The 21605-nt window shown below is 34.8% G+C and overlaps 3 protein-coding genes across 3 annotated transcripts; 2 read left to right on the top strand and 1 right to left on the bottom strand.

Moving 5' to 3' along the window:
- Nucleotides 1-2048: 2048 nt before the first annotated feature.
- On the top strand, nucleotides 2049-7383 carry LOC132614750 (fumarylacetoacetase-like). Its single transcript, XM_060329277.1, has 14 exons — nucleotides 2049-2718; nucleotides 3263-3341; nucleotides 3518-3576; nucleotides 3815-3939; nucleotides 4063-4137; nucleotides 4496-4571; nucleotides 4643-4742; nucleotides 4828-4887; nucleotides 5026-5096; nucleotides 5183-5245; nucleotides 5369-5433; nucleotides 5838-5934; nucleotides 6061-6186; nucleotides 7163-7383. Exons 1-14 carry the CDS (start codon nucleotides 2515-2517, stop codon nucleotides 7223-7225), a joined length of 1263 nt encoding a protein of 420 aa, XP_060185260.1. The 5' UTR covers nucleotides 2049-2514; the 3' UTR covers nucleotides 7226-7383.
- Nucleotides 7384-12391: 5008 nt separating this feature from the next.
- LOC132614935 (BAG family molecular chaperone regulator 5, mitochondrial) lies at nucleotides 12392-15829 on the top strand. The gene is made up of 2 exons (XM_060329482.1): nucleotides 12392-12728; nucleotides 15398-15829. Exons 1-2 carry the CDS (start codon nucleotides 12480-12482, stop codon nucleotides 15740-15742), a joined length of 594 nt encoding a protein of 197 aa, XP_060185465.1. The 5' UTR covers nucleotides 12392-12479; the 3' UTR covers nucleotides 15743-15829.
- A 477-nt stretch (nucleotides 15830-16306) lies between these two features.
- On the bottom strand, nucleotides 16307-17226 carry LOC132614936 (uncharacterized). The gene has a single exon (XM_060329483.1). It carries the CDS (start codon nucleotides 16984-16986, stop codon nucleotides 16672-16674), a length of 315 nt encoding a protein of 104 aa, XP_060185466.1. The 5' UTR covers nucleotides 16987-17226; the 3' UTR covers nucleotides 16307-16671.
- Nucleotides 17227-21605: the final 4379 nt, after the last annotated feature.

Genomic DNA, 21605 nt, shown 5'->3' with positions numbered 1-21605 from the left:
AGTAGAATCCCAAGTGGAAAATTGAAGAAAGTGACTTTTAGGTTACCTGAGGAAGCTGATATTGTCATATTTTACTCTCCATATAGTAAGAGTTTTGAAGAATAAGGGTGTGTACGGTACGAAGGAAAATATTTTTCAAATAATAATTTAATATTTTTGGTAATGAAATAACAATGACAATTACGTTTTAGTTTCAAACAAGTTGGGTCGGTGGGATGAATTTCTAATGGAACACCAAAAAAGTATTTCTCTAGCGAAAGAAATGATTTTCTTCCCTTATGTTTTCCTCCAATAGTTTATTTAAAATAGGTTCTATCTTTTAAAGAGTGTTGGTAGTGAAATAAATTTTCTTTCGAAAAATATCATCTATCACGCAAAACGCACCCTTGGGTTTCTTCTACGTGGAAAATTAAGAATAATATCCCTCCTTTGATTGGAGTTGTTGGTTCCCATTTTGTTTTGTTCTTTTTGGCTCGTTGAGACAAATTGAAGCAATTAACTTTATATTGATTAAGCTGTTACCATTTCTATGATTTAATTTTGGTAATGCAACGTACTCTGTATTATAACTACTGATTATAATTTGTAATTTACTTATCAATTTGTTAATTCTATATATGTGTAAACGAGTAGTATGCTGTAATAACATACTCAAAAGACGTAATTTCAATTTTCGTTAGCAAACTTAAAGCTGTGTTATTGCAAACTTGCAATAACGACTGCATGAGATTATCAGATTGTATATGCAAAGGTTCATTTTATAAAAATATTTAGAAGGATTCTATAAATAATTATTTATTCAATGATTGTTAGACTCTTGGATTAATTATGATTAGTTGGTAAAAATGCGTGAAGAAAACCACCAAAAGAGTTTGCATCAAATAATCCCCACGTAGGGAACAAAAAAATCTATGCTTTATATATTTTTTACTCTTGTCAGTTGAAGCTAATTCCAATATAATAGTCATTTGAAATTAAATATGGCAAATAGATTTTGTTTGGGAACACGTAGGTAGTTGTTTTCATGGGGTCATTTCTTAGAAAACAATCATAGGGATGGTGACATCAACGAGGGTAGTATATTGACACTTTGTTTATATAAGTGTTATCCAACTATTTATACTTCTATGAGATAATTACATTAACACAGCAGCGAAAAATTAAAATGAGAATTCGATGATTAAAGGATAAGTGTGTTAATAAAACATACATATCTTATATTCAGTAATTTAGTATGCATGTAAGGCACGATGAAATTTTTTAATCTTCTATTAGCAGAATGCTAAAGAATTTACTTCTATATTCATTGATAATATATATCTTTTAGGCTATTTCTTTTATATTATTAGAGTCACTTAAATGAGAACTTTGAAGGCCGAAGAAAAAAAATTGTATGTGCATGACACTTGCTTATAGGTTGGTCAATCCTAAGAGTCGGGGTGCCCCCCACTGCTTGTCTTTCCGCACATACTCTTTAAAAGGAAATCAGGTTAAAAATTTATGAATCGAGACGTGGCAATTGACAACAACGTTGAGTAGTTCGAGGCATCGGTGGAGCCTTAGAAAGAGTTATTTTTTTCCGTTTAATGGACTGCTCATCCTGAAAACAGCTCAATTGAATCTAGTCTCCTTGTTCACATGAAAAAAAAAGAGAGAAGAAAATGAAGAGTATCAAACATGAAAAATAAGGCAGGTTACTCAAAATATTTTAGAATGATCGTGTAATATAATTAAACCAAGCTTTAAGAAATTGTTAGCGCATATAATAAAATGGATAAGTGAAAAAGAATATTTACTACTTCCTCTTTCATAATTTGCTAGTTAAATTATATCAAATAAATTGAGATGAAGGGAGTACAATATTCATAACAGGTCTCGTCATGATTCATGCAATGACAAACATGCTTCATTGTTCAGATTCTCAAGATAATTGATACTTTATTTTATTCATGGCGGGTTTCAATAATTTGTAATCTTCTTCTATCAATTATTTCCATTTCTTAATTCCCTGCCTAAAACAAAAACTTTATAATTCAACGTCGCCTTATTTATGCCCATCACTGTCCTCCGTATCAATAAGAGTATTTATTATTACTCTCTTGGTATCTTATTCTTCAATTTTAGTAGTATTAGTTATTGTTTCAGTTGCTTCAATTATCATATTATTTGTTTTTGCTACTATTTTCTTTTTTCAGCATGACTTCTTACTGTATTTGCTTTGTATGCATGTTTATTTTCGTATGCTTACTTGAGCCGAGGGTCTATCTAAAAAACTCTCTCTGCCTTCACTAGATACGAGTAAGGCCGTGTACACACCACTCTCACCGAACCCCATTTGTGAGATTACACTGATATGTTATTACTGTCCTCCATAATTTTCAGTGCACTGTTATAGTACTGTACTCACTGCTCTTTTATTACTACAAACAAATTTGAAGTATGTATACATATATATAGTCTACTCTGTATTCAAGTTTTTGCCGGAGCTTTAAAACGTGCCGTTTTCCAGTAAGCATGGGGCTGAAATCGTTTGTTGAAGTTCAATTGGATTCCCAGTTTCCTCTCGAGAACCTGCCCTATGGCGTTTTCAGGCCTTCACCGGGTTGTGAAGCTAGAACTGGTGTTGCCATTGGTGATTACGTTTTGGACCTCTCTGTTATTGCTTCTGCCGGTCTTTTTGATGGTCCTCTTCTAAAAAATTCCACTTGTTTCAATCAGGTTTGTCAATTTGTTCACTTCTTTTCTACATGTTATCTTATATGATAGTGTTTGACTTAATACAGAGTTTAAGACGATAATTTCACTTATATACTAGTAGCAACTAGTAGCAATAACCATGTCCATTATAATGTCTTTTAAGGTTTATGCACGCTACTTAAGAAAGACGTTTAATAGCCTTAATATAAGAGTATATGCTTAAACTATCCTTCATCTCTCTTATAACGTCTCGCTTAATTAATACTCCACTTCACTACTTAGAGCAGTAGTTGTGAGTTTGAAAAACAAATACTCCATCTGTTCCACTTTGTTTGGCATGATTTAGAGGACGAGGATCAAGGTACTTAGTTTTCAGTGTGAATAAGGTAATAGATTCTTCAAAATATTTGGAAATAAATTTTGCATATTTGGATTCATTTTAGTGATCTCATTTATTAAGAGACTTCTTCTTGCTTTTTTACATGTCTTCTGTTTGTTTCATTGAGATTATGAATTTATGATTGGCATCTACGGTTGGTATTGATTTTTCTCATCTATGTTGCAGCCTAATCTTAACAAGTTCCTGGAACTGGGACGACCTGCATGGAAGGAAGCTCGTGCTACATTACAAAAACTCCTGTCTGGTCTGCACTTTTCTTTAGCAATAGCAACTTTTTTGCATCTGTTTGAAGTTTGTTATGTACTCTATACGAATTAGAAGATTTGGTCCATGGAGACCACTCTTTTGAATATGGTGTTCGAAATTTATGTTTTCTACTTATTCTTCGAAATTTATGTTTTCTACTTATTCCTTGTATAGATACTGAACCAACATTGCGAGACGATGCAAGTCTGAGGCAAAATGCTCTTCACCTTATGGTAGGGCATTTTCAGATTAATGCAATATGTAATAGAGGATTCTATTCGTGTTGGTCTGGCTTTTCTTCGGTGCTGATACAGTTAAACCTCTCTATAACAACTTCGTTTGTCTGGATACTTTTTAGCTATTATATAGGACATAACATAAAGAATCAGTTCCAAAGAAATCTAGGCCGTTATAGTGAATTGTTGTTATAGAGGATGGTTATATAGAGGTCTGCTGTACATAATTTTGCAGGACAAGGTGGAAATGCTTCTTCCTGTCGCAGTAGGAGACTACACAGACTTCTATTCAAACATAAATCACGCCACGAATTGTGGGCTCATGTTCCGTGGCTCTGAGAACCCAATTAAGCCAAACTGGTACGACACTAAAATAGTTAAAACAGATATCACTCTCCCAATGAGATCTCCAAAAATGAAAAAAGTAAAGCAGTCTGTTCTTTATGTGTTCTTTACTCATTGGGATTATCAACTTACTGTCAGGTTTTGTCTTCCTATCGCGTACCACGGACGTGCCTCATCTATTGTTGTATCAGGCACTAACATTGTAAGACCAAGGTGAGACATATTCTCCAATCAAGATCCTACAAAAAAATGTGCATTTACTTGCTCTTATGTGATTAAGAGAAGTCATGGTTCTTATCTGAAGATAGAAGGTTCCATTTTTAATCATTCTGCATTCTTTAGACAACTTTCTCTAAAAATGTTAGAAATACATGCCATGGTCTGACCATGTAAGAAGTAACTGTTTGCTTTCCTTTTTCTGCATGGAAAATGTTACAAAAACCATCTATGATCTAGACATCTTGAAGTATAATGTCTCTAAATATATGTTTTGATTGTATATGCTATTAGCTCATAGAAAGATATTAGTTGAATTTCTTCTCATATTTCCGCTGCTCGTATTTTTATTTAGAGGACAGGATCGTCCAAAAGGGAATTCACCGCCATATTTTGGACCATCTCGTAAGATGGACTTTGAGTTAGAAATGGTAAGTCCTTATGACTGTTAAAAGCACTAATTTGGACTTCCTTTTCATAATTTTCTAATATCTGGTTGAAGGCTGCTGTAGTTGGACCTGGAAATGAACTCGGAAAGCCTGTAGATGTTAATGAAGCTGCAGATCACATATTTGGCCTCGTCTTGATGAATGACTGGAGTGGTATATGCATGATATATTTTGTTACTTTTCTACTTCATCAGCACTAAATGTTGATAACATACTAATTAGAAACTGAGCTCTGCAGCTAGAGATATCCAGGGTTGGGAATGTGTGCCTCTTGGTCCCTTTCTTGGGAAGAGTTTTGGTAAGGAATTTTGTACTTTCTGCTTGCATTACTTGCAAAAGATAAAACTTGTTGGTTAATTTCACATTTCGTATAACATCTTCTTCCCTCTAATATATGGTAACAAATGTTGAATCTCCTTCTTATGGTATCTTTCAGGCACAACTATATCGCCTTGGATTGTGACCTTAGATGCTCTGGAGCCTTTTGTATGTGACGCTCCAAAGCAGGTAGCTTTACTACTTCAGTCAATGAAGTGTTAGGCCAATCACTGCAGATTTAATGCCATTAAATGCCAACACATTTTACCCTGCAGAATCCTCCTCCATTACCATATCTTGCGGAGAAGGAATCCAGAAATTACGACATAGAGTTAGAGGTATTCTAGATTTTCTGCTATGTATCATGGTCCTTCCAGTGTGTCGTTGGCTGCATGCGCATCCAACTTGTTAGTGCTATATAATTGCTTAATGTGGATTTGATGATTTTCTTTCTCTTAAAGATTTTCATTAAGCCTGCTGGACAGGAACAATCCTATGCTGTCACAAAAAGCAACTTCAAGCATTTGTAAGAATTCTGTCTCAACCACTGTCATTCTCGTGATCACAAAATCCAAAGTAGTTACGTTATTGAATCACTAATACTGTCTTGGTTTCCCCTTTTAAATATTCAAATTCGAATTTGTCGTAGTGTTCTGTTATCAACTATTTTTTCAACTGTTACTTTATTATTTTGTTCCATACCTACCAGTATAATACGCGTGTCAATGCGCAGTTGAACTGTCTCACATTGAACAGGCCAGAGGGAATAAAAACCCGCAAATTCATCCTTGTCATGACCATACTCCTCCTGCATTTTTATTTGCTAAGATGATTTCACCGATCAACTGGTTCATAGCGAATCTTATTCTCATTAAAGATGCTAATGGCAATTTAGAAATTGCTGACATTATTTTTTTCTTCGTGGTATAGATATTGGACAATTTCACAGCAACTTGCTCACCATACTGTCAATGGTTGCAACCTAAGGCCTGGTGATCTTCTTGGATCCGGAACTATGAGTGGACCTGTAAGAATTTAGTCGCTAACATCTTTTTTAAGTCTGCCGGTTTCCTTGTTCTTGTCTTCTTAATTCAAGTCTTAGAAGGCACTTCTTTTGTTGGTATTCTGAAGTAATGCTTAACATTCCGTCCAGGAACCAGGAACTTATGGAAGTCTTCTTGAACTAACGTGGAACGGAACAAAGCCACTGTCTTTAGGTGGCGTAACTCGTACATTCATAGAAGATGGAGATGAAATTATCTTCACCGGGTGTTGCAAGGTTCGATCTACTGAACTTTTTTTATTCGATATACTGATGTAAGAGCCTTTTGGTAAGCAGTATCCTCTAGATCATGTTGTTGTTTGGTTGAAAGCAAAACTACTTTTGGTAGGAACGAAACCAGAGAAAGTTCGTGCTTGACAACTTCATGAAAATTCTTTATTCACACTGCTTGTAAAACATTTTTCTATTACTGTTTGAACACTTCCTGCAACTTGTTTTGAAGTCTAACTTTGAGAAATTCAAAAGTCCTTTCCAATTATTCTTTTCAAGTTGCACAAAACATTTTCAAAGTACTAAATGTCAACCTACTTTAAATCCAGTTTCAACTTTCACCTTTATCTTTCTTCATGTGCTACACCCCTAATATCAGGCAGTTTTATAATGCTTTTTAAAGTATTTTGCCATCTCTTGTTTACATTGATTTGAGTTGTCTGTCCTTGTGCCGGGGTCTACCAAAAACAACCTCGCTACCTCCCAAGGTAGGGGTAAGGTTTGTGTACACTCTACCCACCCCAGATCCACTTTGTGGGATTTCACTGGGTATATTGTTGTTATTGTCATCCCACTTTATGTGAGACAATTAGGAGCACGAGGGTCAAACTATCCATACAAATTTGGACATAGAATCTTCAAGATTTTAAAAAATAAAATTATACAAGTACTGTAAGTCACATTTAACAATTCAAAAAATTTGAAAGGCATATGAAAATTTGCAGAAAAAGAAAAACTCATTTGACTCTCCAAATATTAACTGCATCATATAAAGTGGGATAGAAGGAGTATCTTTTATCAAACATGTAAATTAGTTACAGAAATACTTCAGAAGAACTTCTACTAGATTGAGAGCATTCGGGATTACACTGGATATGTTGCTGTTGTATCACCGATCAGAACTATACTATTTATTTTCTGTTTACATAATTGATGAAAGTTGATGGTGCATAGCAAACTGATGAGACTTTATTCATTGCAGGGAAATGACTATACAGTTGGTTTTGGAAAATGCTCTGGTAAAATTCTTCCATCACCAACCTGAGACCATGAATTTGTTACTCCAATGTAGTCCCCTCCTAAATCATCGAAATAAATGAGAATACGAGCAAACGCGTGCATAAAATTGTTCTACTTGTAACTTGTAAGGCAAACAATGCAGTATCACGAATTCGAGCAATAAAAATTATTCGATTATGGAAATGTTTTCTCTCCTGTCTGTATGTTTTTCTCCTTTCAATGTTAAGTACAACATTACAATATAATGTTGTTGGTTGGCTTTTCTGAAAGATGAATCTACTCATTGTATAATTATTGAAAGTAAAGAGTACATCAAGGAAAGTGTCATATATAGCTAAAGCCTAAAGGGGAATAGTGACAGAGCCATATTTTCACGAATGGCAATCAAAACGTCAAAACGTAAAGAAGTAAATACTAAGAAGTCAAAGAGATGAAACTATTTGCACCTTTTGGCGAATATGATCATTTTTAATCTTATCTAATCTTAAGTCGCCAGATTATGTTAGACCGGATGTAAACTCCAAACCATATTAGTTTATAACAATTAAGCCATAAATTGAAGTAAGACTACGTATTAATTAAATATAATAAATTAATAAAACATACATAAAAAATGCATGTTATGTACTTTCTCCTCATTAATTTGATGCATATATTATGCATGAGTAAGATTTTCTTTATCAATACTAGTGCCATAGAAATAAAATGCTAAAAGTATTAACAGTTCTGAAAATAAAAAGATTCTCCATAAAGAGTGATTGTGCATTAATTTGATCTTGACACCGTATGATTCTAGATTGATCGAGGCAACAAATTTTAAATGTTAAATGGTTATATATATTCTAACTGTTTAGAAGAGTGAGTTTCCTCACTTTCCCCTTTGAAACGTAACTCTTCCAAACATTTGAAGTTCTATGTGATATCCAGATGAAATTCTGAATATCTTAACCACAGCTTCTTCACTAATTGTCTCAAAAGTGAAATAACCAAACCAAACAATAGAAGGGAGTAAGGAAATAAACCATAAATCCAGCCAAAAAAAGAGTTGTCTTAGTTAAGCATGTTTTTCCCCTGTTCAGCGACCAAACTTTATAAACATTAACAATTGGTAGCTTAAATCACACCTACCTACTTTCAAGTTTTAACAATTCATAACTTTTCATTTGGGTTATAAACTTAAGAAGGGCAAAGAATCTTGAAAGTAAATGATACAATCAAATGGAAATTTCATTAGTATTAAATCAGTCAACTACTCAACCATTTATAGCTCAAAGTATACCTTATTATGTGAATCCTCAACTTTAAAAGACCAAAATCAAGACAAATATTTATGTTTTATGAGATCTCGTGGATATGTTTGTGAAAGGGTTGCTCAAACAGGCTGATAAAGATTTGTTGATAGAGCTAGCTTGTGGGCCCACATATTATTTTAAACAACTACTAATATTTAAAAAAAATGTGAGCCCACATATTTTAAACAACTACTAATATTTTAAAAAAAAATTGTAGCCCACATATTTTAAACAACTACTAATATTTTAAAAAAAATTATGGACCCCATATTAAACACCAACCAGTAATAAAAAAAAAAAAGGAAAAAAAGTGAAATCCACCACATTCAAACTCACGGGAAAAAAAAAGTGAATCCCATATTAACAAAATCAAGCAATATTAAAAAAAAGTGAATCCCATATTAAAAAACAAACAATGTTAAAAAAAAAAGTGCTTAGAAAATCAAACAATTAAATCAATAATGATGGATTCATTGTCACATGCGTATCAACCCATTAGAGGGAGCAAATGAAATTATTGTACAACAACATATTTAAAATACAAAAATGCTGGAAAATCAAACAATTAAATCAATAATGATGGATTTATTTCCACATGCGTATCAACCCATTAGTGGGAGCAAATGAAATTATTGTACAGCAACATACTTAAAATACTTATATATATCCGTTTTGCAATTTTTGAGAGGGAGCAAATGAAATTATTGTACAGCAACATACTTAAAATACAAAAATGCTTAGAAAATCAAACAATTAAATCAATAATGATGGATTTATTGCCACATGCGTATCAACCCATTAGTGGGAGCAAATGAAATTATTGTACAACAACATACTTAAAACACTTTAAAAAAAAAGTGTGGTCCCCATATTAAACACCAATCAATATTAAAAAATTCAAAAAAACACCAACTAATTAAGCATTTTTAAAAAAAAAAAGTGTGGTCCCCATATTAACCACCAACCAATATTAAAAAAAAAAAAAAACACCAGCCAATATTTAAAAAAAAAGTAAATAAAGTGAAATCCACCATCTCCAAACTCACAGGAAAAAAAAGGTGGATTTCATATTAACAAAATCAAACAATATAAAAAAAAAAGTGAATCCCATATTAAAAAAACAAACAATGTCAAAAAAAAGAGTGCAGACTTTGTATTCGTAGCAAACACTAATATAATAAAGTTTTAGATATGGAACACAAACTACAATGCTATATTAATCGTGTTTTGAACATAGTATCTCATATTGACAAAATCAAGCAATAATAATAAAAAAAAAGTGAATCTCATATTAAAAAAACAAACAATGCCAAAAAAAAAGTACAGACTTTGTATTCATAGCAAACATTAATGTAATAAAGTTTTAGATACGGAGCACGAATTATAATGTTATATTAATCGTGTTTATATATATATATATAATATGCATAAAAATAGTGCAAACTAATAATGTCCAAAAGGGTGGGCCCCATACTAAACAACACCAAATAATATATAAAAAAAACAAAAACTATATAAAGCATGGGTTTAGACCCATGCTTCGTCGTCCGTTGTCCCTTAAAAAAAAGGGGTGAGCCCCATACTAATAACACCGAGCAATAAAAAAAAGGGAAGAAAAAAAATGGAACTCACCGTCTCTAAACTCATGGGAAAAAAAAAGTGGATCCCATATTATCAAAATCAAGCAATATATAAAAAAAAAAAGTGAACCTCATATTAAAAAAAATATAATGTTAAAAAAAAAAGTGCAGACTTTATATTCGTAGCAAACACTAATATAATATGTTATAGTAATCGTGTTTTGAATATAGTATATATATATATATATATATATATATATATATATATATATATATATATATATATATATATATGCATAAAAATAGTGCAAATTAATAATGTCAAAAAAAAAAAAAGTGCACCCCCTATTAAAAAATCAAACAATATTCATGTAATTTCCAATGTATCTCATTAAGTCAATAATGATGAATTCATTACCACGTGCGTGTCAATCCATGAAATTGTTTTTCTTCAAAAGGTTAAGTAGTCAAACCATACAATTTTTTTTTTATATTAGCCTGAGATCTAATCTAGATATTAAACTGTTGTATTTGCTATTCCGCCATGTCATTTATTTGTTATGTTTACTAAAATAAATATACTTAAAATATTTATATTTTAAAATAAGACAGAATTTAATTACTTTTTTATTTTTATTCTTACTCTAATAAATGTGAAAAGAAATTAATGTCGTAAAGTAAAAAAAAAAATATCAAATGCAGATCAAATAATGAATAAGGTAAATTAGTCAAATTATAATTCTAATCGACGTTTTCTTAAAAAACCATGAAAAGACAACATGACAAGTAAAATGAGCTAAACCGAGAATATTTACTAAAAAATTAAAAAATAGTATTTATTCGTTTAAATAAAAAATCAATTTCTACTTTGTTTCGTTTTAAACATGTAAAATTAATTTAATAATTTGAATTAGAATTGTCCAAATCAAAATTTGATAAAAAATAATAAGTATTTTACACCTTTAAATTAATCAAATTAAAATTGAAATATCAACTGATGCTTAAATATTGCTATTGTTTTATCTCAAAGAGAAAAAAATAGTTTCCTTTTAAACAAGTTTTCTCTTTTAAAAAATATTAATAAATTTGCCGATTTTGTGTTCATAACGAACATTCATATAATAAAATTTTAAATACGGAGCACAAACTACAATGTTATATTAATCGTGTTTTGAACATAATATATATATATATATATATATATATATATATATATATATATATATATATATATATATATTATCACTATTTAAAAATAATTATATACACACATAAATATACTATAATCTAAAATGTTGGGCTCGTGCCCACGGCATAAGCAGTCTAGTATTATTAAAAAAAAAAAAAAAAAACAACCGACAACTACAGCCACCCCCAAATGGACATGGAACCCACTATAACGTATGATATGAGAAAAAAAAAATTAAAAAAAAAATAATAAAATAAGACCGTTAAAGTGAGGCAATAAAAGAAGAGGGTCCCCTAACGGCACCTTTGCCCAATACCCGCCAAAAAGTATGATCTCAATTCCCAGCAATAATTTCTATACTCATCCACTCATTTTAATACTTTCCACTTTTCGCTATTATCTTTTACTATTCACCTAATACATGGACAGTCCCTTAAATTTATCGCAAATTTCATTTTGCCATTTGAATTATAGTTTGTTTTGATTGAGAACTTGAATATATGTTAAATATTTTACTCCCTCCATTTCAAAAAAAAAAAATTTAATTTGACTTGACACCGAATTTAAGAAATAAAAGATGACTTTTGAAATGTGTGGTCTAAAACAAGCCTTAAATATTTGTGTGACTGTAAATCATCTCATAAAGTTAAATTGTTTCTAAATATTGAAATGTGTCAATATTTGACAAACTTATAAGAAAAGTAAGACAATCTTTTTGGGACGAAAAGAGTAATAAACTCTTTTGGTTCAAATTATGGAAAAAAATTTACGCGTGTTCTTGAGAGTATATTAAGTAGTTAAGTTAATCACATATATCATCTCCTTTAATACGCATCAATCTCAACTGAAAAACATCTGGGGTTTTACAACTTAATGAGGCGAATGCGTATAATTAAAGGATATGAAATATTTTATATGGTTAACTTAACTATCTAATAAATTCTTGAGAATACGCGCGAAAGTTATTCCAAAATTTGAACCGAACATATCTAACCGAAACATTTTATCAAGTATTTAGTTGATTTATTGAAATAAGTTCCGGTTCGAATGTCTGAATGAAATTTACTGTCAAATTTAAAGAGTTACGCTACCTATCAAACCTTTATTTACTAGTCTTTTTCCTTTCTCTTACTCTTTATTCAGAGTCATAATTCAACTCTTACTATTTCCTTTCCTTCATAAAAAAAAAAAAAACTTTGTTCTAAATCTGTCATAGCTATGAAGTCTTCTAGCAGAAACAGCTTTTCCTCTGCCACCACCGTTACCTACTTTTCAGAAAATGACAAATCAACCCCAAAAGTTATCCAAATTCCTATTCAGTCCCCGCCTGTAAATGAACCAGCAAAAAACAATGCTGCTATTAAGATACAGTCAGCTTATAGGTCTCATATAATTCGAACCCTTGTAAAGAAGATCTCAGCCGTTGATTCTGAAGCCAATTATTTACAACGTCTTATCCAACGACAGGTATTGACTCTTGATCACTTAATTGTACACTTTTACTATTGGTCTCTAAATTACAGCTAATCAAATTCATATATGGATCTGGGATTTTATATTAGTTGGTGTAAGGCCTATGATTGCAGATTTAAAATAAATATATGGGTATGAAACCAGGGGCGGAGCTAGGATCCTTTTGCCTGAAAATTACACTGTATATAAAAATTCATTTTTTTTAATGTATATATAGTACGATGTTAAATTTTGTTCGCATCCATGTTTACTTCTTTATATTTTGAATCTTTTAGTGAAAATTCTTGCTCTGCTACTATTTAAGACAATTTCAGCTTTTATTAGTCATATATTAGGATATTCAAGAGGCGAATTGATTTTAAGTTAGTTGTTGTGGTGGGATGATATAAAATTTTGGAACAATTTCAGCTCATCTAATTCATATAGTAGACTTATTCATGATTTAAGTCAGTGGGTGCAGTGAGTCTCAGTGGCGAAGCTAGGATATTCACTAGGGGTTCAAAACATAAAAAAGTAAACATGTGCAAGCCAAAGGGGGTTTATTTTTCTACTATATATATATATATATAAATTTAACCATGTTTAAACTATTGGGCTAAAACGGCCTAAAGATACTCTTAACATGATGTGATATTGTCCGCTTTAGGCCAAGCCCGCACGGTTTTCCCAAAAAGCCTCTCATCATTAAGAGTATCCAACACGTTCAAAGCTATGGGTAAATGTCGTAAACCAGCCCATAGACGGGCAAAGGCACTATGCCGGGCCCCACGCCACCAGGGGCGGAGCCAGCCCTTCGGGTGGGGGTTCGGCCGAACCCAGTAGCTTTTGTCCGAACCATATATTTGTATTAAAATTTTTGTCAAATATGTACAAATTATTAATTAAGAACCCAGTAACTTTAAAGAATTAGAACCCCGAACCCACAAGTTTCGAATCCTGGCTCCGCCTCTGCACGCCACACTCTGCCATCTTCGTACTCGTTTCGCCAAACCATTGACTCTGACATCAGTTGTTGGGCTGAAACGGCCCAAAGATACTCTTAACATGATGTGATATTATCAGCTTTGGGCCAAGCCCGCACAGTTTTCCCCAAAAGGCCTCTCATCATTAAGAGTATCCAACACCTTATAAGTAGCTTCACTTTCTTTTCAGCTATCAATGTGGTACTTTGTTCGCAAACCCAACATAAACAGTGTTTTTTTCCACCGATGAACCCCAAGAGAAAGGACCAGAAAAATATTGCATTGTCTCAATTTTGGTCAGGGACTTTCATTTTTTTTTTTTTTTTTACTTCCTTTCTGTTGTCCCAGTTTGAATGAACTCAATTTGAAGTAACGTTGTGTGCTGTTTGCTAAACGGATGGATACAATTATCTGTGATTGAGTCGAAATCACACTTACCACATTTGCTATTTTTGAAATATGAGAATTCCGCAAAACAGTTCAGATTGACCTCAGATGGTTTTTCTTTATCTTTTACCCATTGGTGTTTCCAGCAAAAAGAAAATTGTTTAAGATGTTGGGACAATGACACTGGCTAGGATTTGAGGGTACAATCCTTTCCTTGTTCAGTTTTTTCCTAAGACCTGTTAATTCTTACGGAATCGATAGAGAAGGCAAAAAAGCATGTAGGCAAAACTGTTGTTGCTTAAGATTAGTGTCGACTACAATGACAATAATTAAACCTCAATCCCAAGCTGGTTTCTCCAAACAGGGGATGCTTGTGGGTTTCATATAAGCTTCTATTTGTATGTCCATCAATGCAGAACATTTGTGAACGAACGTTTGGATGTGCTTCATTGCTGTTATTCCTCGAGCTACTGTATGTTGATTACATTCAAAATGATTGATAGAGTATTAACTAAGGGGTCGTTTGGTACAAGGGATAAGCATAAATAATCCCGAGATTATATTTGAGATGAATTTATTCCACGTTTGGTTGGGATAAAATGGTGGTATAACTAATCCCGGGATTGTGGTGTTATTTTATCCCTGTGAGAGGGTGGAATAACTAATCGAGGGATACTAATCCCGGGATAAGTTATCCTAGGATAACTTGTTTCCAACCAAACGACCCCTAAGTAACCAACAAGGCCAGAACTTGTGGCAAGGGGGGGCATATAAAGTCATCTGGGTGAAGGAAGGGGCTACATACATACCATAGCATTTTTTTGACCTTTTCTTTGATGATCGTGGTGTCCGGGCCAGCTTGTACATACAGTTGGTAGCTATAATTGTAGATCATGTCACTCAAATCACGTCCGTGGTGACATGATCTACAATTAGATCGTGGTGTCCGGGCCAGCTTGTACATATAAGAGGATGTAAAAATTCCAGTTGCACCATGTATAAGTATAAGACTCCTTTAGTTAGTAGGGTGTTATTACTTCTTTCTACTTTCTTCCATTTGACATACTTTGAAGATCAATGTTCTGCGGAATATATATGCAGATCTGTAATACCAACTTGTAAGTTTTTGCGGTTCTGATGTAATGATGGAACATCCTATTACTGGTTATTATGTCACTTAGATACGAGTAGACCATATCAAAGTTAAATCTTATCAACTATTGTTGCAAAATACACAAATCATCTAGCTGGTAGCTATAATTGTAGATCATGTCACTCAAATCACGTCCGTAACATGTGACTTGTTGATATCAGGACACAGTTGATGCCGTAAGGTCTAGTGAACGAGAGAGAATCAGGATGAACGAGGCACTAATGGGTCTGTTATTGAGATTAGACTCAGTGCCAGGAGTTGATCCAAGAGTCAGGGAGCTTAGACGAGAAGTGAGCCACCGGATCGTGGGGTTGCAAGAGATATTAGATGCTGTTTCTGACACTAAGATTCAAAACTGGGATGGATATTTGATGGACTGGGATGATGTTGTAGAGAGGATGGAAATGGAGGTATGCAAAGAGAGAGGCGGCGGGAATGAATTGGAGACGTTTTGTGCTGAGCATTTGGGTTTTCGGTGCCTACAAAGGTTTCTCCGTGACCAATGATCTTAATGTTCGGAAATGTATTATCATCTTTCCTTTCTTGTTAATACATTATATATATCTATATCTGAATTGTAATCCTGTTGTAAATGAGTTCTCTTTCCTTCTTGCCTTCGTTCTGTGCTAATAACCTATGTTGCTCAATACAGCCGCACTCGTGTTTGATCTTCCAAAAATCACAGCTACTCACCCATAGACATTTTCGAAGAGTCCAACCAACATATATAGCTAATAACATCTGATGACATACATTTTCTTTCTCTATGTTTTCTGGAAACTTTGATCTAAAATTCTTCCCACACATAGGAAACTGGATAAGACATTGATGTATATTTTTCCTCCAGTCCCTGTTTCTGTGTCAAGCGTATTCGAAAAGTATATTGCATAAATAAGGTGGTATTAGTTACTTCTTCAATGTATCAAAGTGACGTTGTAATCAAAATCTTCATGATATAGCCAACTACAAAAACACATTTTAAGGTTAATATATGTCTTAAGAGCGTTTCTATTGTAAAATTTTGGGAAAAGAGTACTAACACTAACTGAGAATAAAGAAGAAAGAAGTGTATGAAGAAGTATGAACCTGTTGAGTGGTAAGAACCTTAAAAGTTGATGAACCCATCAAGTTAATTAATGATTTAGCCTGTGTGTGTGTGTGTGTGACGGTTGTACGTAGTACCCTAGCAAAAGCATGTGTGCAGTTCATCATCTCAACGAAATAATACGTTCTTATTACTGATACAGTAGCTTCTCAAGCTATACATCGATCCATCATCAATTTTCTACATCATTTTAGCAGTTGATATTTCTTTCAAGTGAATATAATAACATGACAGACTAGTCCCCCCACCCAAAAATAACCTTTTCTTTTCTCATGATGTAGTCTCTATACTGATAAAACATTGAACCTATATGCAAAACAAGAAGATGTTTTACACAGAGCTGCAACTACATTTGCATGTTTTCAAGCAGTTCTTGCAATCAGAAAGCCTGGGGTAAGTACCTTTGCAATCACACTTCTTTGTGCATTTGGAACGCGACTTTCCACCCCACAAGCACTTGGCCATGCAGCGCATAATAGGCGCGCATTTTGGACAGTCGTTTTTCATATGATTTACTATGCAATTTCTACATCCATCACCATCTGTTGGGCACCCTAAAATGGGCAAAGTGATCATCTCACACAGTATCAAAAGCATTAACAGAGACCCAAAGAGTGTCTTTGATAGCCTCTTTCCCTTTGCCATTTATCTCTTCTATAAACTCTAAATATGTCTTTGCTTATAGACACCCTCTTCTGACTTGTAATGAGGGGTGAATAGAGGGAAGAGGTCTATTTATAGAGGGTAGTCAACTCAATTTAAGTTGCTACTACCTCCTTCTGGTTCCAATTATTTGTCGTCTTTAGCCGACTGAATTTGTTTCAAAATGCATTAACGATTTAGAAAACATGAAGTTCTGTATATATTTTTTTTCCAGATATATCCTTACTGATCTAATTAATGGAGTGTTAATGATGTGAGACGTTTAAGGGGGAGGTAAAGGGTAGTTTAGAGGTTAGAAAAAAGCACACTCTTATGATTAAAGTTTTAGATACTTTCTTAAGGGGTGCACAAAATCCTTAAAAGATAGATAACTATGAACCAGAATATTTATTCCAAATACTTGTCTTTTATGAAAACCAAGAAAGAATAAATTACTTTTTTTCCAATTTCACCTTGACTACTCTAAAATAGAAGTAAATGATTGAAAGATGAGAGAACAATAAAGATACTTGAATCAAATAACTCTTATTATTAATGTTTTCTTGAAGGGTGTACAGAAGGCTAAAAGTGATGGAGATGGTAGAATTCAATCTTTTTTTTTTTTGCTTCCCAGATGGTGTTCGGTACTTGCATTGGGGCCGACTGAGTCAGAATTCACGCCGAAAAGTCACATATTGGGGTAAAACCCTTCCTAACGAAGACGACTCCACGTCTAATTCACGTCAACTGTTGTTTAGACTAAAAACTGGGAGTATTCTTAGACAGAATTCACGCATGGTTTGGCACAGATTTTAACCTAAAATTTAAGTACTCTCTGGTCCTGATCTTTATCAGCATTTATGTTTCATTTAATGTTCTTGCAGTAAAAAGTTGGCTATGTCTTGGTTTGCTCAACAGTGCCTCATCTCCTTGTCCTGCCTACTGCTTCTGCTTGCTACCTGTGCAAAGTTTCATGGAATGTAAATGCCATTTGCAGTAGCATTCACTCACTGATTTTTTTTTTCCTTTGGGAAAGTGAATATCATCTCCGAGTGCATATAACCAGCTAACTGGGGCAACTTTCTCAGTTTGAAAGTATAAAACACAACAATGTTCTGCTGATAAAGATCAGACATTCAGACTTTGTTTGAACAAATCTAATTGATTTTTTTTTTTATTTGTTTGGAGAAAGAGTTTGCAAAAAGGTGTCTGAATAGATGCATGGTTTTTCTTTTTGGGTATAAGTTTTGTTATGTTCCCAAATGACAAGTAAATAAATTGCTTCAAGAGAGTATTTAATTGTTAAAAAAGATTCTTACAGATAAACTATTATGCATTTGGATGAGTTCGAATTGAAGTATTGGAACCAACGTTACACAATTAGGAGGTTGTAGTTTCAAGTTCAGGCTAGCAGTATCGCTAAATACAAGAAGCAAATTAGATTAACAAAGTTATATTAAAGCTCTAGCTATAAAAGCTTGAAGAAGCTATGGAAAAACTGTGTATCTTATTGAATGTTTGAATGAGCTTAAATACACGTTGTTCCTAAGAATACTATTCTAACTAAAAGGGAACTCTAGAGACTAATCTATACTAAAGGATAAAGCTAAGAGATAAGCATAACGACATAAGGATAAATATAACAGACTCCTAACAATGATAAACGACATCTAGATAATGATGCTCCAATATGCCCCCCTCAAGTTAGGCGAGGTGTTGCTAAGCCTTGCTTGAACAAGTTGCGGTCGAACGCTGGTTTGGCAAGTGCTTTGGTGAGGGTATCAGCTAGCTGGTCAGCACCATGGACATGGACTATGCGAACTCTGTTGTGTTCAAAATTCTTGCGCACAAAGTGGAAATCCACCTCAACATGTTTCATACAACCATGAAGGACAGGGTTCTTGCTCAAGAAGGTGACACCAATGTTGTCACAATAAATTGTCGGAACTTCTGTTGGCTTTAGACGCAACTCAATCAGCAAGTTGTGCACCCAGAGTGTTTCAGCAAGGGCATGGGCCACAGCTCTATATTCAGCCTCTGTGGAAGAGCGAGCTACAGTCCGTTGCTTTTGTGAGCACCAACTAATTGGGTTTTGGCCAAGAAACAGTATATACCCAGAGGTGGAGCTCCTGTCATCGAGATCACCAGCCCAATCGGCATCAGAGTACATATGGAGATTGAGATCGACATCCGGAGATACACGGAGGCCAAATTCGCTTGTACCACAAAGATATCTGAGCACTCTTTTGACAGCTTTCCAGTGAAGTTCAGATGGTGCTTGCATAAATTGAGAGAGCTTATTAACAGCATAAGCTATGTCCGGCCTGGTGAAAGAGAGATATTGGAGCTTGCCAATAACTCGACGATAGCGACTGCCGTCTGTCAACTTGGCTCCATCATCGCGTTTGAGCACCTCAGTTGCACTCATAGGAGTTTTGGCACTTTTGCAATCAGACATGAGTTCGTCATTCAGGATTTCATTGACATAATTAGCTTGTGAGAGCACAAAGCCATGGGAATTCCGAATGACCTCAACACCCAGGAAGAATGTGAGATTCCCAAGGTCTTTTATCGAGAACCGAGCAGCAAGAGAGGAAATAACATGATTCACACTAGTAGTGTTGCTGCCAATGACGATGATGTCGTCAACATAAACCAGAAGGAACGTGACATCGCCGAGACCATGTCGAACAAATAAAGAGCTATCAGATTCTGTCTTGATGAAGCCCATTGAGAGCAGATGACCCTTAAGCGCGGCGTACCAAGCTCGAGGTGCTTGTTTCAGGCCATAAATGGCCTTGCGCAGCTTACACATGTGAGAAGGAGTTACTTTGTCTGCAAATCCGGGAGGCTGCATCATGTACACTTCCTCATCAAGGTCGCCTTGAAGGAAGGCATTATTGACGTCCAGTTGACGAAGCGGCCAGCGAAAGCGAAGAGCAATGGACAGGATGATGCGCACTGTGGTAGGTTTGACAACAGGGCTGAAAGTAGCATGAAAGTCAATTCCGGGTCTCTGAGTAAAGCCCTTCGCAACCAGGCGCGCCTTGTAGCGATCAACGGAACCATCTGCTTTCCTTTTGATCCTGAAAAGACACTTACAAGCCACAATATTTTTAGAAGGATCATGTGGAACAAGTTCCCAAGTTCGGTTTTTCATTAAAGCATCAAGTTCATGTTTCATCTCTTCGCGCCACTCAGGGTATTTTTGTGCTTGTTTCACAGTAGTGGGTGTGATAATGGGGGTCAAGTTGGCTAGGTAATCAAAGATTTGTTTAGGTTTGCTGATGTTGTTCTGGGACCTAGTGACAACACGATTTACGGGAGACGAACAGTGAGGCGGGGATGGGGCCAGTTCGGGCAGCAGTTCTGGGGCAGGTTGGCGTGAAGCCATGGATGGTAATGGGGGAGGATTTCTACGTTGATATACTAAGAGTGGGGCTGTGGAACTGGTTGTAGGTTTGGCTGTGGGTGTAGACGTATTTATAGGTGGGGATTGGGGTTGTATAGATGAGGGTAGAATTGGGGTGAACTGAAACTTAGGTTCTGGGAATTAGGAATTGTAGTAGGAGAGGGAGAGAGAGTCTTACCTGAAGAAGAAGTCTGCAAAGGCTCTGAAATTGTTTCATCCGCTGGTGGAGACTCGAAAAACTTGGACTGCGAGGTAGAGTTGGAGGAGGGGACTGCTGGAGAAGACGCAGTGGATTGGGACATAATATTTTGCTTGGTTGCGTCAATATTGAGGGGTTGGGGCAGAACTGGAATAATGGGAAGGGGAGGGGGGATTTTGCAAGAATTAGTAATTCTAGTATCAGTCCATTCCAAGTTAGAACGCTTAAATGTAATATTGGAGAACAAGGTTTTAAAAGGAAAATTATTCTCAACAAACCTTACATCGCGGGATAAATAAACCTTAGACGTATTTGGATCAAAACACTGGTGAAAATGGTGGGATAATGAGAATCCGAGATAGATACATAGTGTGGATCTGGGTTCGAGTTTATTTTTGGAGTAGGGTTTAAGCCATGGATAGCATAAGCAACCGAAAATTCTGAGGGAACTGTAATCAGGTGGTTTTCCAAGTAATCGGTGGAACGGGGATTGATTATCTAACTGAGAAGTGGGCAAATGGTTAATGAGGTAGACAGCATGATGACACGCAAAAGACCAAAACTGGGGTGGAAGAGACGCCTCATGTAAGATTGTTCTTGCAGTTTCGACGATATGACGATGTCGACGCTCCGCAAGAGTGTAAAGCCAAATGTATTTGGTATATTGATCAACAAAAATACAGTAATACATGTCGAGAGATAAAACTGGTGATGGCCCCCATAAGTCACTGAAAATAATTTGAAGCGGTTTAGAGCTACACAAAGTTAATTGGCTAAATGGATGCCGATGGGCTTTATTAGATAAGCAGGAATTACAATGAGAAAAATTGTCTCGCTTATGAAATGGTAGCGAGAATTTATTTAAAATAAACCTAAGAACTCTAGAGTGGGGGTGACCCAGTCGTTGATGCCAAGTGGTGAGGGGAGTGGATGAGACGGACATGTGAGCTTGGGGATGTGAGACAAGCCACTCATACAGTCCATTGTTGTTCCGGCCGTGCACCAATGGTT

Source organism: Lycium barbarum, chromosome 10 (genome assembly GCF_019175385.1).
Source record: "Lycium barbarum isolate Lr01 chromosome 10, ASM1917538v2, whole genome shotgun sequence".
Classification (NCBI taxonomy): Eukaryota; Viridiplantae; Streptophyta; class Magnoliopsida; order Solanales; family Solanaceae; genus Lycium; species Lycium barbarum.
Note: the sequence above shows the minus strand (reverse complement) of the source record. Positions and strands in the feature narration are given on the sequence as shown.